Here is a 26,993-nt window from a genome sequence, read left to right on the forward strand (position 1 = left end):
CTCCCCTCCCCTCTTTCCTCCCCTCCCTCTCCCCTCCCCCTCCCTTTCCCCTCCCCCTCCCCTCCCCCTCCCCCTCCCATTCCCCCCTCCCCCTCCCATTCCCCCCTCCCCCCTTTCCTCCTCTGCCCTCTCCTCTCCTCTTTTCTTAGACAGGGTCTTGTGCTGTTGCACAGGCTAGAGTTCAGTGGCACCTTCTTAACTCACTGCAGCCTCAAATCCTGAGCTTAAGTGATCATCTCACATCAGCCTCCCAAGTAGCTAGGACGATAGGCATGCACCACCACGCCCAGTGAATTTTTGATTTTCATTAATTAATTATTTTTTGTGTGTGAGACAGGGTCTCACTCTGTTGCCCAGGCTGTAGTGCAGTGGCTCACTGCAACCTCAATCTCCCGGGCACAAGCGATCCTCCCATCTCAGCCTCCCAAGTAGCTGGGACTACAGGTGTATGCCAACACGCCCAGCTAATTTTTTAAATTTTTTATAGGGACAGGGTCTCCCTATGTTGCCCAGGCTGGTCTTGAACTCCTGTGCTTAAGTGATCCTCCCAGCTCGGCCTCAGAACGTACTGGGATATAGGAGTGAGCCACCAAGCCTGGCCTTGGCTAATTTTTAATTTTTTTTTATATAGAGATGGGGTCTCACTGTGTTGCTGGTCTCAAATTCCTGAGCTCAAGTGATCCTCCCACCTCTGCCGCCCAAAGCACTGGGATTACAGGCATGAGCCACAGTACCTGGATCTTTTTTTTGGACTTTGGGAGTGAGACGTGAGGATTCTGTCAGCCCTGAAACCTTAGGTCTTCTGGTTTCTTTTTTGTACTCTCAATTTTCTTTGTACTACCTTCAAGGTATAATGTGCCTAAGAAATATTTCCTTGTTTTTCAGGTTCTAAATGGCTTCTAAGAAGTTGGGTGCAGATTTTCATGGTAAGTGGACTGTTAGAATCATGGTTTAAGTTATGATTTGATCAGAGGATTTGGAATCACTTAGCATAGTTTTAAGTACAGTGCCCCTTTTTGTCTCTTAATGAACAGCTTGACAAAAAGTTGTACAACAGTGTATCATGTATATCCGAAAGGTCTTCAGAGAACTTGAAATATTTCTTCAAATGGGTAGTTAAAGTTCAGAGTGTCTCTGGTTATTGTACTTGAAGCTACTAGTGATAGATTAGGAGTCTGCCTGTTCTGGTTCTTCAGCAGCATTGAAGGTATAGTTACCTTTCCCTTTCCTGTTCGTTAGTCATACCTCTTCTCCATAGGTGTGTGTGTGAAAAATTCTAACCCTTTGGTTAATGCTTTATAATGTTTTAGTTTAGTTCCCTGTGCCCCATCAAAGGAAGTAATTTACTACAAATCAATCACTATATTACAGAGGTATCAATACTGATATTTATAATTTTGAATTTGAAATTAAGAGCTTCTCTGTCATCTTTTCCTAAGATACAACCTTCCAAAATGGAATACAATAATAAACTACTATCTGCCTTTGGAGGGGAATGGAGGGAGGTGGAGGTACCTAAGAAGTTAAAATTATACCCTTTTTTCATACAGTAGAAGATAAGAATTAAAAACCAGAAGTAGCCAAATAACACAGTTATTTTAAGAGAGGTAAAGCCAATCTTCCATGTTAAAAATTATATCAGCCAGGCACAGTGGCGTGTGCCTGCAGTCCCAGCTACTCAGGGGGCTAAGGTGGGAGGATTGCTTGATCCCAGAAGTTTGAAGTTGCAGTGATCATGCCACTGCACTCCAGCCTGGGTGACAGAGTGAGACCCTCACTCGAACAAAAAAATACATATATCTATCACATCATTTTAAGAATTATTTACTAGACTGCCTGGGGACGTGTTGGTATGCTCTTCTGAGCTGCGAGTGGTTGCTGGTAAGATCACTCAGCTGAGTCAGAGTGGTGTGCAGTGACTGTGATTTTACTTGCTTATATATTTTATACAACAGCCTTTGAATTTTGATTTGTCAGTGTGCATATACTTACATAGATAACCTGCCTGAGTTTTTAAAAATCCTTTTGAAGTTATTCAAACTCTGGAATTAGCATTCCTTAAAGAGGTCAGGCATCTTATCTTTCAGGTAAGCTATTTCCTATTATTTATAGATTATTACAGGTCTTCTTAAAAGTATTCAAATGATAGCAGAAAGGCAGATCTGGGCAGGGCACGGTGGCTCATGCCTGTAATCCCAACAGGAGATTAGGAGGTTGAGGCGAGAGGATCGCTTAAGGCCAGGAGTTCAAGACCAGCCTGGGCAACATAGTGAGAACCTGTCTCTACAAAAAATTTTAAAAATTACCTGGGTATGCTGGTATGTGCCTGTAGTCTCAGCTACTTGGGAGGCTGAGAGGTGGGAGAAGTGCTGAGCCCGGGAGGTCAAGGCTACAGTGAGCCATGATCACGCCACTACACTCCAGCCAGAATCACATGAGAGCCTGTCTCAAACAAACAAAAAATGATTCTTGCCACTGAGCTTAAGAAAAGAAAAAGGGAAAAAAAGGCAGATCTGAATTCCCTCTAGATCACCTTTTCAAGGGAGAAAAGAGAGGACAGAGCCAAGGGCAGAGGAAAAGCTTAGGGAGAGAAAATAGCAAAAATGAAAAATTTACACTTATTTCAAAAGATAGACTTTCTGTTTTGAATCTTTGGAACATCTGTCTTGATCAGACTGAAAATAGCTGGACCCCATGTTTTGTGTTTCAACTGAACGTTCCAGAGAGAAGATTATAATTCTGAAGGTGTCTGTTCAGTAAAGACTGATATTTCCCATATCTCCTTAAATTCCTAACCAGGCCGGGCACGGTGGCTCATGCCTGTAATCCTAGCACTTTGGGAGGCCGAGGCGGGTGGATCACCTGAGGTCAGGAGTTCAAGACCAGCCTGACCAACATGGAGAAACCCTGTCTCTACTAAAAATACAAAATTAGCCAGGTGTGGTGACGCATGCCTGTAGTCCCAGCTACTCGGGAGGCTGAGGCAGGAGAATCGCTTGAACCTGGGAGGCAGAGGTTGCGGTGAACTGAGATGGTGCCACTGCACTCCGTTCCGTCTCAAAAAAAAAAAAAAGGTTTTTTTTTGTTTCTGAGACGGAGTCTCGTTCTGTCACCCAGGCTGGAGTGCGGTGGCACAATCTCGGCTCACTGCAAGCTCTGCCTCCTGGGTTCACGCCATTCTCTGCCTTAGCCTCCCGAGTAGCTGGGACTACAGGCGCCTGCCACCATGCCCAGCTAATTTTTTTTGTATTTTTTAGTAGAGGCGGGGTTTCACCATATTAGCCAGGATGGTCTCGAGCTCCTGACCTCCTGATCCGCCCGCCTTGGCCTCCCAAAGTGCTGGGATTACAGGCGTGAGCCACTGTGCCCAGCCCAAAGTGTTATTGTTTAAATGAAACTTTCTACCTGAGTAAAATTTAGGAGAAAAATTTTCTTTCTCCCTTAGGCTGCTTCTCCTTTAACAGGGCTCTTTTTGCTGAGTTCCTGGTTGAATTTCACTGGCTTTAGTTGTTTTTTTTGTTTTTTGTTTTTTTTTTTTGGTTTTTTATTATAAAAAACCTCAATAATACAGGTTTAGACAAAACGAGGATTTATTTGCCTTTCTGGACCTTGATTTTCCTGAGATAGAACTCCAACTCCTTGCCCTCTAGCACATAGCCATCTGCTTGGCCACACTGTCCTGGCCTTGAAGCGATGCATGCAAGAAGCTTGCCCTGCTGGAACTGCTCCTCCAGGAGACTGCTGATTTTGGCATTCTTTTTCCTTTCATCGATTTCTTCTGAAATTTTTTAGATCATTTTTTGTTTAAAATCTCTTCTTCCTCAGGAGTCAGCTTGGCTCCTTTCTTGCGGCCCAGGGGTAGCGCATAGTGGGACTCGTACCACTGTCCATACAGTGTGCTGTCGATGAGTATGGTGTGCTGTCTGTTGATGAGCATGAAGCAGTTCTTCACCAGGGTCTTGGTACGGACCAGCTCGTTATTAAACGCATTGTAGACAACATCGATATCCTTGTTTTGCAAGTACAACACTGAGCCCCAGGAGAAATTCCCCACACGCAGCCTTAGGGCGTGGTATTTCTTGTTACTTCCTCAAACATGGACTGTGTGGATGTGGCAGGGGCCAATGTTGGTGTTGGCAGCTGGGCACCCCTGCTCATACTTCCGCTTCTTGTGGTAGGGCTTTCTCTTGCCCCCCGTCTTGCGGTGCTTGTGTCAGTTCTCCTGAGAGATGCCCATCGCTCGGCGCTGGCTGGAAAGAGCTAGTTGGGTTTTTAGAGTAAAGTATCCTATTTTTAGATATCAGGTAGTTTAATAGAAATGAAAGGCAATAGATGGAGAATATTTAATAGGCAATTGTGTAGGCATGTGAGTACAGAAAATAAAGTTTCTGCTCTCTCAAGGCTAAAATTAGAAAGCCAGGAACTAAGGCTACTCCTTCCACTTCTCAGGAAGCTGCTTAGCCTTTCTTCACTATATGTCTCTGTGTCTGTGATCCATTATTATTCTTCAGTTCATAGACTTGCTTTCTTGGCCTAATAGTGTAGAGTACACAGGGCTATAAATGGCCACCCCAGTTAAGGTGCTGCTTGGCTACTTGATCTTTCAGTTTCAGTGGCTAGCATCATAGAGATAGAGATTTTATATCTTTTGGTCAGGGCAAACTGATGGCATAGCCTTCTTAGCTTATGAGCCTGTGGATTGGATCCTCTGAAGTTAGATATCTGACTGGTCCATTGGGAAGTTAATGGATGTGGGTAACTTTTCTGTGGCACTTGGGGTGTGGACAGGGAGGTAATAACTGCTGTCATGACTGGATATTAAAATGTATTTTTTTTCTTTTTAATATTTGGGACTGACTAGGTCTGGTGCTGTGCTGTTTTTGACTAGCACTTGATTTACCTCTGAGTTTATTATTTTCAACTAAAGGTGAACAACTTCACTGTTACTAGTAACCATATATCCCTAAATAACAGAATAAGGGAAACAAACAGTTATTTCTCAAACTTCTAAAAATATTATTATCCATTTCTTATAAAAACTGCATACCCTTGGCTTAGTTTGGATAAGGACTTTCTTGGAGCCTGGTACTTTAAAATCTCAATCCTCTGGCCGGGCGCGGTGGCTCACGCCTGTAATCGCAGCACTTTGGGAGGTCGAGGCAGGCTGATCAGGAGGTCAGGAGATCGAGACCATCCTGGCTAACATGATGAAACCCTGTCTCTACTAAAAATACAAAAAAAAATTAGCTGAGCATGGTGGCGGGTGCCTGTAGTCCCAGCTACTTGGGAGGCTGAGGCAGGAGAATGGCATGAACCCAGGAGGCAGAGCTTGCAGTGAGCCGAGATCACGCCACCGCACTTCAGCCTGGGTGACAGAGCAAGACTCCGTCCTAAAAAAAAAAAAAAAGAAAAGAAAAAAGAAATCTTAGTCCTCTTTAACTGATTCTTATTTTCATCTAGGAGAAAGGTTATTTATCTGGAAAATGTGTTGAGACTCTAATTTATGAAAAAATAGACCCCATGATAAGATTTGATAAAACTAGCCCCCCTCCTTAAATCACTTTATTGAGGTATAATTGATATATAAAAAGCTGTACATATTTACATATTTAATGTATACATCTTGATGAGTTTGAGGATAAGTATACGTTTATGAAACCATCGCCATCATTAAGGTATAAACATTCATTACCTTCCAAAGTTTCCTCCTACTCTATTGTGTGTGTGTGTGTGTGTGTGTGTGTGTGTGTGTGTGTGTGTGTGTATGTGTGTGTGGTGGGCTGGAGGGATTGCTTGAGGCCAGGAGTTTGAGACCAGCCTGGGCAACATAGAAAAACCCCGTTTCTTGTCTTTTTTTTTGAGATGGAGTCCTGCTCTGTCGCCCATGCTGGAGTGCAGTGGTGCCATCTCTGCTCACTGCATCCTCTACCTCCTCAAGCAATTGCTCAAGCAATTCTCCTGTCTCAGCCCCCGAGTAGCTGGGATTATAGGTGTGCACCACCATGCCTGGCTAATTTTTGTATTTTTAGTAGAGACAGGGTTTTGCCATGTTGGCCAGGCTGGTTTTGAACTCTTGACCTCAGGTGATCCACCCGCCTCTGCCTCCCAAAGTTCTGGGATTACAGGCATGAGCCACCACGCCTGGCCTTGTTTCTACAAAAAATTAAAAATTAGCCAGGTGTGGTGGAGCTTCTCTATAGTCCTAGCTGCTCAGGAACCTGGGACAGGAGGATTGCTTAAGCCCGGGAGTTCAAGGTGATAGTGAGCTATGATCACATGTGCATTAGGTTGTTTGGTATTGTTCCAGATATCTCTTAACACTGTTCAATTTTTTTTCCCCTTTTTCTCTCTTTGTATTTCAGTTTGGCTAATTTCTTTTGACCTAACTTCTTCAAGTCCCAAGTCTTTCTTATGCTGATTATTGTCTTTGGATTAGCATAGCCTGGCTTATGAACCATCAAAATTTTTCTTTTCTGATGATGCATTTTGCACTTGTGGCATTTCCATTTGTCTCTTTTTATTTCCATCTCTCTGCTGAAGTTCCCATCTGCTCACATGTTTAGTTTTTCCATTAGACCCTTTAACATATTTATTATTGTTATTTTAAAGCTCCCTGTCTGATGTTTACAATATCTTGGCTATCCCTGAATTTGGGTCTGATGACTGGTTCTTCTCTTAATTCTGGATCACATTTTCTTGCTTCTTTCTGTGTCTTATAGTTTTTAATTGAATGCCAGACAATGTATATTAAAAAGCTGATTTTGTAGATTATATGGCTTGATTTGTTGTTAGGATATGAGTAACATTTTCTTGTGATTTCACATCTTACAACAGATATCTATGTTATTTTGTATATTTATGATTTTGCCAGTGTTACCTGGCTTGTGGCTTTAAGACAGTTTTGTATTTATTTATTTATTTATTTATTTATTTATTTATTTATTTATTTATTTATTTTTAAGTCCTTTGCTGCAGGAGGCACTGATGGCTAAGATGGTGATAACCAGTCATGGAATTACAGATTTACTCAATTTTAAGTTTGATCTTCTTTTTAAAAAAACCTCAATTTGAATCTCCTCACGATAATACCTGAATTAAATATTATGCATTTGCTATCCTCTATTGGAGATTTCTTCCCCCACCCGGAATTGCACTTTTTTTAGAAAAAATGGGCAGGTTGCAGAATCATAGGCATATCAGCAGTTTAGAAAGAAAGCAAGCAAATGAAGTCTTCTCAGAGTTTATCCTGAGTCATTACATATTCAGCCCACTCACTGTCTTCCACCAAAGTGGTATGCAGAACCTAACTTCGAGGAACTGCCACAACCACAGCCATTAGGCATGCACTTAGTGGCTATTTAAAAAATTGAACTTAGGAAAATGGGCTCAAATATTTTAGGAAGATTTTCAGTAATAAGGACTGAAACTAAAAGGTATTTGAGGTTGAGGCAGAAAATTGTTAGCTATAATATTTTAAATTCTAGATACATTGGATAAAAATGGACAGTTCCACTTTGGGAGGCTGAGGTGGGAGGACTGCTTGAGTCTGGGAATTTGAGGCCAGCCTGGGCAACAAAGTGAGCCCTCAGCTCTACAAAAAAATTAAAAAAATTAGCTGGGCATGGTGGTGCATGCCTATAGTCTCAGCTACTCAGGAGGCTGAGGTGGGAGGATCACTTGAGCCCAGGAGAATGAGGCTGCAGTGAGTGGTGATGATGTCATTGCACTTCAGCCTGGGTGAGAGAGCAAGACCCTGTCTTAAAAAAGAAGCTGGGTGCGGTGGCTCACGCCTGTAATCCCAGCACTTTGGGAGGCTGAGGTGGGAGGATCACGAGGTCAGGAGATCGAGACCATCCTGGCTAACACGGTGAAACCCCATCTCTACTAAAAATACAAAACATTAGCCAGGCGTAGTGGCAGGCACCTGTAGTCCCAGCTACTCTGGAGGCTGAGGCAGGAGAATGGCGTGAACCCAGGAGGTGGAGCTTGCAGTGAGGCAAGATCGTGCCACTGCACTCCAGCCTGGGCAACAGAGCGAGACTTCATCTCAAAAAAAAAGAAAAAAAAAAAGATAATTCCTGAGGCATAATTGGTTATATTTGGGAGAAATATATTTTGTAATTCTCACAGCACCATCATTAATAGTACTTAACGGTGGTCTCTATCCATTATTACAATACTGCTTTCTTTGTTCCCTTTTTCTATTTTTGGAGATGGAGTCTCAGTCGCCCAGGCTGGAGTTCAGTGGCGCGATTTTGGCGCACTGCAGCCTCTGCCTCCTGGGTTCAAGCGATTCTCCTGCCTCAGTTTCCCGAGTACCTGGGATTACAGGCGTGCATCACCACGCCTAGCTAATTTTTTTTTTGTATTTTTTTTTTTTTTTTTGAGACGGAGTCTCGCTCTGTCGCCCAGGCTGGAGTGCAGTGGCGCAATCTCGACTCACTGCAAGCTCCACCTCCCGGGTTCATGCCATTCTCCTGCCTCAGCCTCCCGAGTAGTTGGGACTACAGGCGCCCGCCACCACGCCCGGCTGATTTTTTTGTATTTTTTAATAGAGACGGGGTTTCACCGTGTTAGCCAGGATGGTCTCGATCTCCTGACCTCGTGATCCACCCGCCTCAGCCTCCCAAAGTGCTGGGATTACAGGCGTGAGCCACCGCGCCCGGCCTTTTTTTTGTATTTTTAGTAGAGATGAGGGTTTCACCATATTGGCCAGGCTGGTCTTGAAATCCTGACCTCAAGTGATATATCCGCCTTGGCCTCCCAAAGTGCTGGGATTACAGGTGTGAGCCACTGTGCCTGGCCACGTTCCCATCTCTTTAAATGCCTTTTTGCCCTTTATCCCTACCTCCTCCTTCCAGTAATCACTGAACTATTTGTTCATTCTCTCTTAATAAAGCTTTTAAAGTACTAAGACCCTGGAGGGTTGGGGGATGTACTAAATAAATCACCTTGGCATTGGCTTTATTAGTGAAAGGAAACTGGTTTTTAAACCAGATACCTGCAATTGGTGCTAACAGCAGCCCTTTAAAGGTATTCGACCTCATCTTTTCTGTCCCTAAGCCAGGACCTAGTTTCATTTATAGAATATAAGTTTGTCAGTGTATATCACACTATAGTAGTTTGCTATCTGAAAGGTAGGCAAGGAAATCACTTCTCTTATAGGATTTTATTTGACTCATATCTTTTTTTTTTTTTTTTTGAGATGGAGTCTTGCTCTGTCACCCAGGCTGCAGTGCAATGACGTGATCTTGCATGTCACTGCAAGATCCTGCATCTTGCAACCTCTGCAACCTCTGCATCCCAGGTTCAAGTGATTCTCCTGCCTCAGCCTCCTGAGTAGCTGGGATTACAGGCACACACCACCATGCTCGGCTAATTTTTGTATTTTTGGTAGAGATGGAGTTTCACCATGTTGGCCAGGATGGTCTTGATCTCCTGACCTTGTGATCCTTCCACCTCAGCCTCCCAAAGTGCTGGGATTACAGGCGTGAGCCACTGTACCTGGCCTGACATGGAGTCTTGCTCTGTCGCCAGGCTGGAGTGCAGTGGAGCCATCTTGGCTCACTGCAGCCTCCGACTCCCTGGTTCAAGCGATTCTCCTGCCTCAGCCTCCTGAGTAGCTGGGATTACAGGAACTTGCTACCACGCCCAGCTAATTTTTTGTATTTTTTTTTTTTTTGAGACGGAGTCTTGCTCTGTCACCCAGGCTGGAGTGCAGTGGTGCAATCTCGGCTCACTGCAAGCTCCGCCTCCCGGGTTCATGCCATTCTCCTGCCTCAGCCTCTCCGAGTAGCTGGGACTACAGGCGCCCGCCACCACGCCCGGCTAATTTTTTGTATTTTTAGTAGAGACGGGGTTTCACCGTGGTCTCGATCTCCTGACCTCGTGATCCGCCCGCCTCGGCCTCCCAAAGTGCTGGGATTACAAGCGCGAGCCACCGCGCCCGGCCAATTTTTTGTATTTTTAGTAGAGATGGGGTTTCACCATGTTGGCCAGGATGGTCTCAATCTCCTGACCTCATGATCTGCCTGCCTCGGCTTCCCAAAATCCTGGGATTACAGGCGTAAGCCACCGTGCTTGGCCCCTAATTTTTGTATTTTTAGTAGATATGAGGTTTTACCATGTTGGCCAGGCTGGTCTCGAACTCCTGACCTCAGGTGATCCACCCGCCTCTGCCTCCCAAAGTGTTGGGATTACAGGCGTGAGCCACCAAACCGGCCTCATATCTTTAGCACAGTACTTTTTTTTGTAGTTTTTTCTCCCTCAACTCCTTGTTACCAATCTACAATAGAACTGGTTATTTAAGAAAATTTAGTTGTTGTTGTTATTATTATTATTATTGAAATGGAGTCTTGCCCTGTCGCCCAGGCTGGAGTGCAGTGGTGTGATCTCAGCTCACTGCAACTTCTGCCTCCCGGGTTAAAGCAATTCTCCTGCTTCAGCCTCCTGAGTACCTGGGATTACATGGGCACGCCACCATGCCCAGCTAATTTTTTGTATTTTTAGTAGAGACGGGGTTTCACCATGCTGGCCAGGCTGGTCTCGAACTCCTGACCTTGTGATCCGCCTGCCTTGGCCTCTCGAATTGCTGGGATTACAGGCGTGAGCTGCCGCACCCGGCCAAATATAGTTATTATTAATGTGGATAGATTTTATCATTTTTGTGTATCATCTGTGCTTATTACTGTTAAACAAAAGACTTAATTGTGTGCTTGTTAACTTGACTGTAAATCTTTCCAATGATTCTTAGTGCCAAAGTTTCAGCTTTGTTTCCAGTTAATCAGGATACTAGCCAAAGTTAGACTCTTTCAATAACATTTGAGTCCCTATTTTCAAAGAAAACAGACAAAAATTCTTTAAAATTAGAGCTTTTGTTCTAATCTTTTAAAATATAAGCATTTTATAAGTGCCATAGAGTTTAAGTGTTGTAATCAACACTTAGTTTTGTTGGTAAGCTGTGATGGCACCCGGCACTTTTTTGGTGGTGCTGGGGCGGGGGATGACATCTGTCTGGTACATTTTTGTAACTTTGTTCAGATCTCAGACATATGCTTGTATCATGTATGAGTAATCTGTTAAAAACATTTTCATGAGTAGCCTTGTCATTTTTGGGCAAATAATTTTCAATTTTCATATTAAATATAAGTTGGAACTGGGTGTGATAGCTCCTGCCTGTAATCCCAGCAATTTGAGAGGCCGAGGTGGGAAGAATGCTTGAGCCCAGGAGTTGGAGACCAGCTTAGACAACATAATGAGACCCTGTCTTAGCTACTCAGGAGGCTAAGGTGGGAGGATTATTTGGGACCTAGAGGGCAAGGATGCAGTGAGCCATGATAGCACCACTGCACTCCAGCCTGGGCAAATGTCTCTTTAAAAAAATTATATATATATGTGTGTGTTGGGGTAGGGGTTAGATTGAATCCAGAAGAAGTATAAAAGCATGTCTTTATTTGTTTATTTATTTTTTGAGATGGAGTTTCGCTCTTGTTGCCCAGGCTAGAGTGCACTGGTGCGTTCTTGGCTCACTGCAACTTCCACCTCCCAGGTTCAAGCACTTCTCCTACCTCAACCTCCCGAGTAGCTGGGATTACAGGCGTGCGCCACCATGTCTGGCTAATTTTTTGTATTTTTAGTAGAGATGGGGTTTCACCATGTTGGCCAGGCTGGTCTCGAACTCATGACCTCCACCTGCCTTGGCCTCCCAAAGGGCTGGGATTACCGGCGTGAGCCACCATTCCCGGCCAAAAGCATGTCTTTATTATTGGTTCTTCATTCATTGAACAAATTTCATCAGCCATACATTATACTGAGTTTTGGTGATATAGATATGAAACATTTCTCCTCTGTTAAGGGACACTCAAATTCTTTTTTTTTTTTTTTTTTTTTTTTTTTGAGATAGAGTCTTGTTCTTTTGCCCAGGCTGGAGTGCAGTGGCACGATCTTGGCTCACTGCAAGCTCCGCCTCCCGGGTTCATGCCATTCTCCTGCCTCAGCCTCCCAAGTAGCTGGGACTACAGGCACCCCCACTGCACCCGGCTCATTTTTTTGTATTTTTAGTAGAGACGGGGTTTCACCATGGTCTCGATCTCCTGACCTCATGATCCGCCCACTTCAGCCTCCCAAAGTGCTGGGATTACATGCGTGAGCCACCATGCCCGGCTGGGACACTCAAATTCTTGCTCAAACTCTCTGAAGGGAGGTTAAGGAAATGAACTATTAACAATACACAGAGGTGCCGGGCGCGGTGGCTCACGCTTGTAATCCCAGCACTTTGGGAGGCCGAGGCGGGCGGATCACGAGGTCAGGAGATCGAGACCACGGTGAAACCCCGTCTCTAATAAAAATACAAAAAAATTAGCCGGGCGTGGTGGCGGGCGCCTGTAGTCCCAGCTACTCGGAGAGGCTGAGGCAGGAGAATGGCGTGAACCCGGGAGGCGGAGCTTGCAGTGAGCCGAGATTGCACCACTGCACTCCAGCCTGGGCGACAGAGCGAGACTGCGTCTCAAAAAAAAAAAAAAACAATACACAGAGGTAAGTCCTAAGGTGGTAGTATTAACTGGCTATTCTGAGGTTGAGAAAGGAGTTGTTCTTGAGGCTCACTGCACTTTCCACCTCCTAGGTTCAAGCAGTTCTCCTGCTTCAGCCTCCCAAGTAGCTGGGACTACAGGCATGTGCCACTACGCCCGGCACATTTTTGTATTTTCAGTAGAGAGGGGATTTCACCATGTTGGCCAGGTTAGTCTAGAACTCCTGACCTCAGGTGATCCACCTGCCTTGGCCTCCCAAAAGGGTGAGATTACAGGCATGGGCCACTGCACCTGGCCTCTTGAGTTTCTTCTTAAAGGGCTAAATAATAATTACTCAAGTAAATAAGGGTAGGAATGTGATAGCCATTGCCAGCCATGAAATTAGCACATCTAAAAGGATGACCACACTTGGAAAATTTCCTAGGGTGTTAATAAATATGGTGATTTCCTAGAGTGCTAAATTACTAAATTGAACACAGTTGTGAATTTAATTTGCTAGCTAAGGGAGCGATAGTTCAAATGTTTTAGTTCTGGCCAGAAGTTAGATAGGAAAGAGATGAAAAAGACACCCATTCCCCCAAGGGTTGGGAGTAGGGGGCATTCTTCCTGATGGAGAGTTTCAGGTGTATCTGCAGAACACCTATCCCAGGAAATGGGAATGATGACAAGATTACAAATATTTTCTGACCTTGATAATTCTTGAGATCTACACAGTTCTCCTAAGGAAAGAAGTTATCTTCACGGAAGAGGTGTAATTGTCTTGTTCTGTGTCTGTGAGCACCCAAGAAAATAGTGTGAGGCTGAGAGATAAACCTTCCTTTACCAGCTGCCAATGTTGAAAAACAAAATTTATTTTATCAACTGTATTTCATTGTCCACAATGGTTCTGCCTATAGATTAGCCTCCCAGAGCTGCTCCAGAAAAGAAAACATGGCCTGTTTGGAGTATATAGCTATCGAGAGTCATATACAAGAGGCGTTTTCCTTTTATCTGACCCTGTGAATAGATGGTCATGTTCTGGTCTTTCCATGTTGTTCAGTTATGATGGGCAAAGAACCTGTAGGAGATTAAAGCAGCTCCATTGTGTATGGCTTGTGCTCCTGATGATCTTACTCAGAATCCCATGATTTTGTCGGGTTTTCTCCTTTTCATGTAAGTGTTGTGCTGCTTAAGGATTTCCATGTTGTTCTAGAATGTAGTGTTTTTTAAGCTAGAGTAATTCTTCTTCTTTTTTTTTTTGAGACAGAGTCTTGCTCTGTTGCCCAGGCTGGAATGCAGTGGCGCGATCTCAGCTCACTGCAACCTCCGTCTCCTGGGTTCAAGCAATTCTCCTGCCTTAGCCTCCTGAGTAGCTGGGTTTACAGGCATGCACCACCATGCCCGGCCAGTTTTTGTGTTTTTAGTAGAGACGGGGTTTCACCATGTTGGTCAGGCTGGGAGTAATTCTTTATATTAGTTAAAAATGATTTTTTTCTAAAGTAGAGAATCCTAATCAAGGAGATTCTTTTCTGGGGAGTCTCATCCATTCAATATTTATTAAATGCTGATGTGTGCCAGGCAATGCTGAAGGTTTTGAAAATATGTCATTGAATAAGATAGACTTAAATACTTGCCCTATATTTCTTTGGGAAAGAGAAGCAATAAATATAATTAAAAAGTCAATTTATAATGTTAGAAGGCAATAAGTGTTATGGGGAAAAGGTAAATGGTAATATGGGAGTATTGTAGTGAGGGTGGGGTAGTACTTTTAAGTAGGGTGGGTCAGGGTAAGCCTCACTGAGAGGGTGACATTTGAGCAAAAACTTGAAGGAGTGAGTCATGTGACAGAAGAGTGTTCCAGTTAGAAGGAACAGTTGGTACAGAATATTTGAGGTGGATTGAGCCTGTCATCTTTAAGAGCAGCAGTCACCATAACTTAGTACAGTGAGCCAGAGGATGACTGTAAGGAGATGAGGGCAGAGAGGCCGTGGGCGATGGGGAAGGCCTCTTAGGCCACTGTGAGTACTTTGGCTTTTACACTAAGTGCCATTGAAAATAAACTCCTAATGAGACTGAATCAGTAGAATTTCGTTCTCAGAGATTTGGGGTCAAGGAAAAGGTAAGCAGTCAGAGAAGGAACTCTATAACTTCTAGACTTAGGATAGCAAAAATTAATGCATATCCGTTAGACATAAGATTATGGCAAAACAAATAATGAAGTTCTTTGCTGATATTTTCTACTTTATTTTTGATTATAGGGACTTTCAGTTACCTTGATGATGTCCCATTTAAGATAGGAGACAAATTCAAAACACCAGCTAAAGTTGGTCTACCTATTGGCTTCTCCTTGCCTGATTGTTTGCAGGTTGTCAGAGAAGTACAGGTAAGTGGTAATTTTTAGTTAAAGTTTAGTGCATTTAAAAGTTTAAACAATAAGAATTTGATGTATTGTGAAATAGAAAAAACTACAGTTGCGAGCTGAATCACGTTTTGGTTGACAATGGACCGCATATACAATGGTGGTCCCATCAAATTATAAGGGGCTGGGCGTGGTGGCTCATGCCTGTAATCCTAACACTGTGGGTGGCCGAGGTGGGAGGATCACTTGAGCTCAGGAGTTTGAGACCAGGCTGGGCAACTTAATGAGACCTTGTCTCTACTGGGGGAAAAAAAATGATATATATATATTCCTGTCATATAGTGACGTAGTAGCCATTGTAACATGGTAGCACAATGCATTACTCAAGTGTTTGTGGTGATGCTGGCGTAAACACATCTGCTGCATTGACAGTCTTACAAAAGTATAGCACATACAATTCAGTATAGTATGTGATACAAATAAATGACTATGTTACTCATTTATGTATTACTATGCTATACTTTTTAGCATTATCTTTCTTTTGGTTTTTTTTTTTTTTTTTTGAGATAGAGTCTCGCTCTGTCGCCCAGGCTGGAGTGCAGTGGCGCAATTTTGGCTCACTGCAAACTCCACCTCCCGGGTTCACGCCATTCTCCTGCCTCAGCCTCCCGAGTAGCTGGGAATACAGGCGCCCGCCACCACGCCCGGCTAATTTTTTTTTGTATTTTTAGTAGAGATGGAGTTTCACCATGTTAGCCAGGATGGTCTTGATCTCCTGACCTCATGATCTGCCTGCCTCGGCCTCCCAAAGTGCTGGGATTACAGGCATGAGCCACCGTGCCCGGCCAGCATTATCTTTCTACTTATTAAAAAAGTTAACTGTAAAACAGCCTCAGGTAGGTCCTTCAGGAGATATTCCCCAGGAAGGCATTGTGATCATAGGAGATGACAGCTCCGTGCATGTATTGCTCCTGAAGACCATCCAGTGAGACAAGATGGGGAGGTGGAAGACAGTGATACTGAGGATCCTGTAGGCCTAGGCTGATGTGTGTGTTTGTGGCTTCGTTTTTAAGAAAGAAGTTTAAAAAGTAAAAATATAAAAAATTTAAAGATCAAAAAGCTTATAGAATAAGGGTATAAAGAAAAATGTTTTGGAAGATAAAAAACATTTTAGGCTAAGTATTAGTTCAGAAGAGTAAAAAAGTTTTAAAAATTTAATGTTTATGAAGTTAAAAAGTCACAGTGTTATTTAGAGAAAAATTGTTTTTTATATGTATGTGTATATATATGTGTGTATATATGTGTGTATATATATTTGTATATATATGTGTGTGTATATATATATGTATATGTATGTATTTTTTTGAGACGGAATCTCACTCTGTCACCCAGGCTGGAGTGCAATGGCACAATCTTGGCTCGCTGCACCCTCCACCTCCCAGGTTCACGCCATTCTCCTGCCTCAGCCTCCCGAGTAGCTGGGACTACAGGCGCCCGCCACCACGCCCAGCTAATTTTTTGTATTTTTTAGTAGAGACAGGGTTTCACTGTATTAGCCAGGATGGTCTCAATCTCCTGACCTCGTGATCTGCCTGCCTCGGCCTCCCAAAGTGCTGGAATTACAGGCGTGAGCCACCATGCTCGGCCAAAAAATTGTTTTTTACAAATTTAGTATAGCCTAAGTGTACAGTGTTCATAAAGTCTATAGTACTACTGTACAGTAATGTCCTAGGCCTTCACATTCACCCACCATTCGCTTACTCACTCACCCAGAGCAACTTCCAGTCCTGCAAGCTCAATTTATGGTAAGTGCCCTATACAGGTGGACCATTTTTAATCTTTTTTGAGACGGAGTTTCATTCTTGTTGCCCAGGCTGGAGTGCAATGGCATGATCTCGCCAAGAAGAGAGACTCTTTCTGTCTCTATGCAACCTCCGCCTCCCCTCCTGGGTTCAAGCAATTCTCCTGCCTCAGCCACCTAAGTAGCTGGGATTACAGGTGTGCACCACCACGCCCGGCTAATTTTGTATTTTTAGTAGAGTCAGGGTTTCACCATGTTAGTCAGGCTGGTCTCGAGCTCCTGACTTCAGCTGATCTGCCCACCTCGACCTCCCAAAATGCTGGGATTACAGGTGTGAGCCACTGCACCTAGCCTATTTTTAATCTTTTATACCATATTTTTACTGTACCTTTTCTATGTTTAGATAGGTTTAGATACATAAATGCTTGCCATTGTGCTACAATTGCCTACAGTATTCAGCATAGTAACATGCTATACAAGTTTATAGCCTAGGAGCAATACTGTACCATAGCGATACTGTATAGTCTAGGTGTATAGCAGGCTGTACCATCTAGGTTTTTTAAGTACACTCTGCCCTCACCGATGAAATCACCTAACATGCATTTTTTAGAGCGTATCCTTGTCATTATGACTGTATTATCTTATTTTTGTTTCTTATAGCTCCTATTATTGCCTGGCTCACATTGTTATACACACATACAGATTTTGTGTCCTCTGTTAGATTGTATATTCCTGGGGCTCTGTACCTCACACAGACCAAATTCCCATTGCCCATTTAACTAGCTTTTTCACCTCTTTCCCTTTCTCTGCTAATGTGCTCATTCTCTTTTCAGTCACTCAAGTTAGATTTGTTGTGTCTCACATTGCAGTTCAGTCTGACCTCATTTTTCACCTGGGCTGTTGCAGTAGCCTCTTTAATTGGCCCTTCCACTTGCAGTGTTTTCCTTCTATTTTTTACATCGTTTCTAGAATGATCTTAAAAATTGTCACATCCCTTTTCATAACTGTTCAAGAGGGTTCAGTGACTGACCAGTCCTTATTGAGTCCAGTCTAGACATAAGGTTATGGCAAAGCAATTGAGCTCATCATCTCCTCCATGTTCCCTCCAAACCACGTTACTAGTAGTCTGTTAGACCTTGTACGTTATCTCTCTATATGTTGCTTCTGCTTATGAGCCGTTATCTCCACCTGGAATATTCTTTCTCACTATACGGAAAACTCTGTTCAAATCTATTCTAAATTGCGCGTAAATGCTCTCTTCTAGGGCTTCTTTCTCAGTCCTCCCATCTTTAAGGCTCAGTTATATAGAAATGTACTGAGTTACTTCTTGAAAGCAACAAATAGCCCTGTATTACTTACTTACTGCAGTACACATTTACTAAACGCATGTTTTTGAGAGGTGGTCTACTGGGCACTGGAGGTAGAGATAAATGCCTTAATCACTGCCCTCAAGGTACTTACAGTTGAGAGAAGTTACCTAGAGCAACAGAAAAATACGGTACTTACTCTAACTCTTCTTCCTGTGACTTAAGAAGATTTTTAAAAATGCAACTTTCAGGAAAAGTTTTGTTTTTCTGGAATTCACTAAGGCATCACCATTTTTTTCCTAAAAGGTATTTTTTTTTATCTTCTAAAGTTTATATGCAGTAAGTAATCATAATGAGGGAACTTCAGTTACTTTTGGGAGCAAAAAAAAATATTTATTGAGATATAATTCACATACCATGAAATTTACCTTTTTTTAAAAAAATACTTTTTTTGGTTTATTTGCAGACACAGTCTCACTCTGTCACCCAGGGTGGAGTCTAGTGGCACAGTCATGGCTCACTGCAGCCTCGACCTCCCTGAGCTTGGTGATCCTCCCTCCTCAGCCTCCTGAGTAGCTGGGACTATTGGCATGCACCACCATGCCTGGCTAATTTTTGTATTTTTTGTAGAGACGCGGTTTCATCATGTTGCCCAGGCTGGTTTTGAGCTCCTGGCCTCAAGTGATCTGCCCACCTCAGTGCTGGGATTACAGGTGTAAGCCACCATGCCCGGCCAAAATTCACCTTTTTAAGGTCTACATACAGTTCAGTGATTTTTAGTGTATTCACATAGTTGCGTAATAATCATTACTATCTAATTCCTGAACATTTTCATGACCCCAAAAGGAAACCCAGTATCTACTAGAAGTCACTCCCCACAGCCTCTGGCAGCCTCCTCGCAGCCACTGGCAACCAGTATCTACTTTCTGTCTCTATGGGTTTGCCTATTCTGGCCATTTCATATAAATGGAATTCTGCAGTAGCAGCCTTGGTGACTGGCTTATTCACTTAGCATAATGTTTTCAAGGTTTATCCACGTTGTATGAATGAGGTATTAGTACCTCATTTGTTTTTATAGGTGAATAATATTTCATTGTTTGGATATAACACACTTTGTTTATCTGTTCATCAGTTGATGGACATTGTGGTAGCTTCCAATTTTTGGCTATTATGAATAATGATGCTCTGAACATCTGTAAACAGATTTTTATGTGGACACGTTTTCAGTTTTCTTGGGTATAATGTATAGGAGTGGAATTGCTGTGTCACGGTAACTCTATGTTTAACATTTTAAAGAACTACTAGAGTATTTTTCCAAAGTGGCTGCACAATTTTACAATCCCAGCAGCACTACAAGAGGGTACCAATTTCTTCACTTCCTTGCCAACTCTTATTAACTCGTTTTTATTATATACATTCTTGTGGGTGAGAAGTTGTCTCTCATTGTGGTTTTTATTTGCATTTCATTCATGTCTAATGGTGCCAAGCATCTTAAGTATCTTTAATACTGAATTAATGTTCCTTTTGTGTATGGAGGCTTTATTGGGCCAGAAGAGAGAGAGACTTACTTTGTAACGTTTTTCCTTGTTTTATTTGTCTAAGAATTTTTTTATTGGCAATAACAAATAGTCATTACTTACCTGTGTACATGATACTATTAGCAATATGATTTAAAAACACCTGTCTTGTTTCTCATTATTCACTGCTTTATTGATGCCTTCAGAAAACTTGTTTTGATTCCCAAATTGTTGTCGATTTAGGCTTTGCTGGGAATTTCCCATTTGTTTGGTCAGTCTGAAGCACCAATAAAAGCATGGTATTGAGCTCACTGTGCTCATAGCACCCACTGATAACAAAAGGAGATCAAAGCTAAGAGCTCCATTCCAGTGTGGGCCATGTGAAATATTTTTGTTCTCTAATGCACAAAGCAATCTTCTTTTGAGATGGAGTCTTGCTCTTTTGCCCAGGCTGGAGTGCAGCGGCGCCATCTTGGCTCACTGCAACCTCCACCTCCCAGGTTCAAGACATTCTCCTGCCTTAGCCTCCTGAGTAGCTGGGACTACAGGCATGTGCCACCATGCCTGGCTAATTTTTGTATTTTTAGTAGAGACAGGGTTTTGCCCATGTTGACCAGGCTGGTCCCAAACTCCTGACCTCAAGTGATCCGCCCACCTTGGCCTCTCAAAGGAGGCCAAGCCTGTCTGGCCTACAAAGCAGCCTTAAACTTTGACTGCCTGGAGTCTCCATGGGGTTGTAGTGTTGTATCTGGTCCCCTCCATACCCAGAGAACAGACCTAGAGCTCTAGACAGATGGCTTGAAAGTTCCTATAACTGTCATATTTGCCTTTGCATGACAATACAAACTCAACTTTTCAGCTAAAATTTCTTTAAAGTGAGCCAGTAAAACATACACAGCCCTTGCTTCTAGGGTCCAGAAAGCTTCTGTTGAATGTGGCTCACTTGAGGTAGCCCTTAGTGTCATGGTTTAGAACATCCTCTGGTGTCGCTCATACATGTGCTGGAGAATTGACCTGTAATAGCTGTATAATCTTGGACAGATTTTTTCACTTCTCCAAGCCTCCATTTCTTCGTCTGTAAAGGGAGGATGAGGATGATTAGCTTTTAAGGTTGTTAGAAGGGTTAAATAATGCATTTATAATGCTTACTCTGGTTCTTGGAACTCCATACATGCAAGATGACATTATTTATTATTATACTCCAAAACCACATTCTTTTCTACTTTAATATTTCTGCCATCCCCAGCCCCCTCCCTCCCTGCACCACACCCTGTTTTTCTGTGTTCCAAGTACTCTACATTACTTTGGTAACTAAAAAACAAAAGTTCAATAAATGTTTGCTAGAAAAGGAAAGAAATTTCCAATTATTTTTTAATAAAACTTCAAAGAACAATGTTTATAGGGCAATGGGAAGTTAGTTATAACCTCCATTTTTATTGGGGGAAACCAATTGCAAAATTGGGTTTTCTCCACAGTTAGAAGAGCAGAGTCATTGCCACTGCTCTTTTCTCATTGTTCCATTAGTGGTAGAAAGGAAGCCCAGTGATCCCCCCATATGTCTATCTGAGGCACAGCAACTGGCTCAGGATTTAAAGTAACTTCTTTTTTTTGTTTTTTTTTTTTTGAGACGGAGTCTCGCTCTTTCACCCAGGCTGGAGTGCAGTGGCGCGATCTCGGCTCACTACAAGCTCCGCCCCCCGGGGTTCACGCCATTCTCCTGCCTCAGCCTCTCCGAGTAGCTGGGACTACAGGCGCCCGCCACCACGCCCGGCTAATTTTTTGTGTTTTTAGTAGAGACGGGGTTTCACCGTGTTAGCCAGGATGGTCTCGATCTCCTGACCTCGTGATCCGCCCGCCTCGGCCTCCCAAAGTGCTGGGATTACAGGCGTGAGCCACCGCACCCGGCCTAAAGTAACTTCTTGTCATGTGCCTTTCTAGGCTTCTCTTTTGTTGTTTGAATTTGAAAGGCTTGAGGATGACCAGAGGCTCTTTCATATGTTTCTTCTTCTCTAAAATTCTGGTGTTAGCATGTTAGACCTCTCTTTTCCCCCTTTTTTACCTTTAGTGTGTCTCTAACCTTGGACATTAACACAGATACTGTTTAGCTCTAGTGCTTTGGGGTGAAAGCCAAAGATTTTGTTTTTTCCTGTCCTATGTGAATGTTGCTTTATATAATAGTTCTATTTCTCTTAAGTGTGCAAAATAAATTTTTGTAAATTGAGCTATACTTAAGATACTGTTAAAGAACCATGAATTGGCTCTTTGTGTAATTTGCTGGGTAAAAATCTTAATCTGAATATGCCTAGATTTCTTATAAGTTTTTCTGCATTTTAACTGCAACCTGTTTGTCATAATCTAATAGATAGTGGTTTAAGAGCATAGAATCTGTAGTCAGACTGCCTGGGTTCAAATCCAGGCTCTTCCATTTAGCTACCAGCTTTATGCTTGGTTGTAGATCCTGTTAAGTAGGAATAATAGTAGTTACTTGGAAGGGTTATTGAGAAAATCTAGAGAGTTAATACATAGAAAGTGTTTAGAATCATGCATGGCACCTTACAGGTATTTCTTACATGTTTGGGGCCATTATTACCTAGCATGGGATTTGTTTAGGACATTGTGCTAGATAACAGAGATCCAAGGAGGCTCTGTAGCCAGGTTGCTGCCCACAAGAGGCTTGTGGGAACATAGTTTGGTTAAATCTTACAAGGACATTGGAAGCCTTACTCTTTTTAAGTGGGGATCATCCCACACGCCTTAAATGCTGCCTTGCCCAGTTCTCTTCTTGCACCAGGAGTGAGGAAGGAGTGAATTGGGTGGTGGGGTAAAGATGGCCACCTGGGTTCACACCCCCTTCCTCTGCTATATCTTTGCAGTATGACTTCTCTTTGGAAAAGAAAACCATTGAGTGGGCTGAAGAGATTAAGAAAATCGAAGAAGCCGAGCGGGAAGCAGAGTGCAAAATTGCAGAAGCAGAAGCTAAAGTGAATTCTAAGAGTGGCCCAGAGGGCGATAGCAAAATGAGCTTCTCCAGGACTCACAGTACAGCCACAATGCCACCTCCTATTAACCCCATCCTCGCCAGCTTGCAGCACAACAGCATCCTCACACCAACTCGGGTCAGCAGTAGTGCCACCAAACAGAAAGTTCTCAGCCCACCTCACATAAAGGCAGATTTCAATCTTGCTGACTTTGAGTGTGAAGAAGACCCATTTGATAATCTGGAGTTAAAAACTATTGATGAGAAGGAAGAGCTGAGAAATATTCTGGTAGGAACCACTGGACCCATCATGGCTCAGTTATTGGACAATAACTTGCCCAGGGGGGGCTCTGGGTCTGTGTTACAGGATGAGGAGGTCCTGGCATCCTTGGAACGGGCAACCCTAGATTTCAAGCCTCTTCATAAACCCAATGGCTTTATAACCTTACCACAGTTGGGCAACTGTGAAAAGATGTCACTGTCTTCCAAAGTGTCCCTCCCCCCTATACCTGCAGTAAGCAATATCAAATCCCTGTCTTTCCCCAAACTTGACTCTGATGACAGCAATCAGAAGACAGCCAAGCTGGCGAGCACTTTCCATAGCACATCCTGCCTCCGCAATGGCACGTTCCAGAATTCCCTAAAGCCTTCCACCCAAAGCAGTGCCAGTGAGCTCAATGGGCATCACACTCTTGGGCTTTCAGCCTTGAACTTGGACAGTGGCACAGAGATGCCAGCCCTGACATCCTCCCAGATGCCTTCCCTCTCTGTTCTGTCTGTGTGCACAGAGGAATCATCACCTCCAAATACTGGTCCCACGGTAAGTCTTTTAAATCCCCCGCCGACTCCCATATTTTCCTGATGATGGGGATTATGTTTTTTCTTGTTGTTTGGTTGGTTTTTTTCGAGACAGGGTCTCATTCTGTTGCCCAGGCTGGAATGCAGTGGTGTGATCGCACCTTATTGAAGCCTCGACCTCCCGGGCTCAAGCGATCCTCCCACTTCATCATCCTCCTGAGTAGGTGGGACAACAGGCACGTGCCACCACGCCTAGTTTTGTATTTTTTGTAGAGATGGGGTTTTGACATGTTGCCCAGGCTGGTCTCGAACTCCTGACTTCAAGTTATCTGCCTGCCTTGGCCTTCCAAAGTGCTGGGATTACAGGCGTGAGCCATCGAGCCTGGCAGTACAGAACAATACATTATTGCATTCTAGAATAGAAATCATAGAAGTCAAGAACCTTTTGCTATACCAGCTTACAGATTTCTTTTCTTTTCTTTGAGACAGAGTCTTGCTCTGTCGCCCAGGCTGGAGTGCAGTGGCACCATCTCGGCTCACTGCCAACTTCCACCTCTCAAGCAATTCTCCTGCCTCATCTTCCCGAATGGCTGGGACTACAGGCATATGCCACCACACTCAGCTAATTTTTGTATTTTTAGTAGAGATGGGGTTTTACCACGTTGCCGAGGCTGGTCTCGAACTCCTGACCTTAGTTGATCCACCTGCCTCCACCTCCCAAATTCCTGGGATTATAGGGGTGAGCTGCTGTGTCCGGCCAGCTTACAGATTTTTTAATGTAAAAGCACATCAAGAGACTATTTAGAGCCAAAAAGGAGCCTGAGTGTATTGGTGGGATATCTGTCAGAGACCATAACAAGCCTGCTATTAGCTGGTAAAAAGATACAAAATCTTGGCCTGCTTTACAAGTCCCAGTAATAGCATTCTTGGTCAATGATAGTCTGTGTGAATGCCTCTATTGTCAGAGAGCTCCTAGCTGCTTGTAAACTTCCATAAACCTTGGCCCAGGTAAACTTGATAGAGTGCCAAACACCATTATCATCTTCTTGGAGTGGGCTTCATTCTAATTCCTCTTGGTCAGTTGTTGGGCTCTGGTCAGCACTGTACTTCTTCCTTTTCATAGTACTTTGAATGCTTTAGAGAAATTAAAAGCTCCTTGGAAAAGATCAAGGATCCTTGGCCAACACTCCCTTCCTCTCATTTAAAGTTAGATTAACCATTTAGAGATCAAAGCCAATAAACTAACAGCAGAGATCTTCTCAAACTAGAACACTTGTCATTCTTTGACCAGCCTGATTATGGGAGTTTCTTTCTGGCCTTTTCATCTCAGGATGGGAAGAGGCCTGCTTCATGTTGGCTTGAGAATTTGCTGCCTTCCACCTGCAGGTATAAACAGAGCTGGAGTTCTGGTGTTTCTCTTTTTTTTTTTTTTTTGAGATGGATTCTAATTCTGTTGCCCAGGCTGGAGTGTAATGGCGTGATCTCTGCTCACTGCAACCTCCACCTCCTGGATTCGGGCGATTCTCCTGCCTCTCGCAGCCTGCGGAGTAGCTGGGATTACAGGCATGTGCTATCGTGCTGGGCTCATTTTTGTATTTTTAGCAGAGATAGGGTTTCGCCATGTTGGCCAGGCTGGTCTCGAACTCCTGTACTCAAGTGATCCACCCGCCTCAGCCTCCCAAAAGTGCTGGGATTACAGGTGTGAGCCACAGTGGCTGGCCAATTAAATATTGACTATAATCACCCTGTTGTCATATCAAATAGTAGATCTTATTCTGTTTTTTTCTTTGCTTTTTTTTCCGGCGGAATCTCGCTCTGTCGCCCAGGCTGGAGTGCAGTGGTGTGATTTTGCAACCTCTGCCTCCTGGGTTCAAGCAGTTCTTTGCCTCAGCCTCCAGAGTAGCAGGGATTACAGGCGCCTACCACCATGCGCAGCTAATTTTTGTATTTTTAGTAGAGACGGAGTTTCACCATCTTGGCCAGGCTGGTCTTGAACTCCTGACCTCGTGATCCACCCACCTCGGCCTCCCAAATGCTGGGATTACAGGCATCACACAGGTGTGAGTCACCACACACAGCCATTCTTTCTGTTTTTTTTGTACCTATTAACCACCAGCCCCCCACGACCCTTCCCAGCCTCTGTGGTAACCATCCTTCTAGTATCTACGTCTATGAGTTCAATTGCTTTGATTTTTATATCACACACATAAGTGAGAACATGTGATGTTTGTCTTTCTGTGCCTGGCTTATTGCACTTAACATAATGATCTCCAGTTCCATCCATGTTGTTGCAAATGACAGGATCTCATTCTTTTTCATGGCTGAATGGGTACTCCATTGTGTATGAGCACCACATTTTTAAAATCCATCCTTGTTTAAGTTCTTTCATTTTACTCTTTTTTTTTTTTTTTTTTTGGAGACAGAGTTTTGCTCTGGTTGTTCAGGCTGGAGTGCAATGGTGTGATCTCGGCTCACTGCAACCTCCGCCTCCCGGGTTCAGGTGATTCTCCTGCCTCAGCCTCCCATGTAGCTGGGATTACAGGCATGCGCCACCACGCCCAGCTAATTGTTGTATTTTTAGTACAGACGGGGTTTCATCATATTGGTAAGGCTGGTCTCAAACTCCTGACCTCAGGTGATCCACCCGCCTTGGCCTCCCAAAGTGCTGGGATTACAGGTGTGAGCCACTGCACCTGGCCTGTCCATTCATCTCTTGATGGACACTTAAGTTGCTTCCAAATCTTGGCTATTGTGAACAGGGCTGCAACAAACATGAGAGTGCAGAGCTTGTTTATGTTTTACTTTCTGGGACATATCCTTAACTTACAACTTCAAAAAACAACAACAACAACAACAAAACTAAATCTTACAACCTTTTAATTTATTTATTTTTCCCCCTGAACTTGATAGTAGGTGATTATGTTTTAAGAGATGGGATTTTTGTCCCCTAGGCTGGAGTGCAGCTTACTGCCTCAGCCTCCTGTCTGGGACTACAGGTGTGCACCACTACGCCCAGCTAATTTTTGTAGAGAGGAGGGTCTCACCATTTGCCCAGGCTGGTCTTGAACTCCTGGGCTCAAGTGATCCTCCTGCCTCAGCCTGCCAAAGCGTTGGGATTACAGGCATAAGCGACCATGCCCAGCCTAAATCTTACTACCTTTTAAATACAATTTTTACTTTATCATATTTTAAATTTCCAAGTGCTTTGTCTATTCCCTCTTTTGGTTTGGTGTTTTCATGCTGGTGGCTTTGGCTTTCTATTCACGTTTAAGTATGAGGCACTAAAAAAATAACAGTCACAAAGTTTGTGTGTCGGAGGTGTGCTTGCTGATCATTAAGCTTCACTATAGGTTGAAAGTTAATTGGCTTTGCCGGGGAAGTCCCCAGATGTAAACATGTGAAGGGCTTGGGAGTGAGGGTTTCTCCAGAGAATTGTGGCTGAGGGCTGATGTTGGGGAACGCTGGTGTGTTGCTTTTACTTAATCCTTGTTTAAGTTCTTTCACTTCACTCTGCCCCACACTGTGCCTGATGCTTAGTCCTCTTTGGTCTCTGGTTCCCATTTTCTGGAGACTATACCTTCTGCCTGCTGCACAGGGTGGGGATGAATGGGGAATGTCTCACCAAGGGCTTTACTGCTCTGATCACTGACTGTGTGTATCTTTGCCTTATCCTAACAGTACCTGGTGCTTCCAGAGTCTGAGCCCCTCTTAGGGGTCCTAATGGG

The 26,993-nt window shown here is 43.5% G+C and overlaps 2 protein-coding genes and 1 pseudogene across 2 annotated transcripts in view; 1 reads left to right on the top strand and 2 right to left on the bottom strand.

The window, feature by feature from the left end:
* UBAP1 (ubiquitin associated protein 1) overlaps window positions 1–26,993 on the top strand; it is a 78,609-nt gene that overhangs the window by 44,684 nt on the left and 6,932 nt on the right. The window contains exons 2-4 of the mRNA XM_032163996.2: window positions 886–926; window positions 14,768–14,892; window positions 22,367–23,290. Of these exons, the coding sequence (XP_032019887.1) occupies window positions 893–926; window positions 14,768–14,892; window positions 22,367–23,290 (1,083 nt within the window). The 5' untranslated portion in view covers window positions 886–892. The remainder of the gene's footprint in view (window positions 1–885; window positions 927–14,767; window positions 14,893–22,366; window positions 23,291–26,993) is intronic.
* Window positions 3,591–4,237, bottom strand: LOC116475026 (small ribosomal subunit protein eS8-like; annotated as a pseudogene).
* KIF24 (kinesin family member 24) overlaps window positions 19,880–26,993 on the bottom strand; it is a 92,653-nt gene continuing 85,539 nt past the window's right edge. Inside the window, exon 13 of the mRNA XM_058445476.1 lies at window positions 19,880–20,568. Coding sequence (XP_058301459.1) covers window positions 20,455–20,568 — 114 coding nt within the window. The 3' untranslated portion in view covers window positions 19,880–20,454. The remainder of the gene's footprint in view (window positions 20,569–26,993) is intronic.

This window comes from Hylobates moloch, unplaced genomic scaffold (genome assembly GCF_009828535.3).
Source record: "Hylobates moloch isolate HMO894 unplaced genomic scaffold, HMol_V3 SCAFFOLD_10, whole genome shotgun sequence".
NCBI lineage: Eukaryota > Metazoa > Chordata > Mammalia > Primates > Hylobatidae > Hylobates > Hylobates moloch.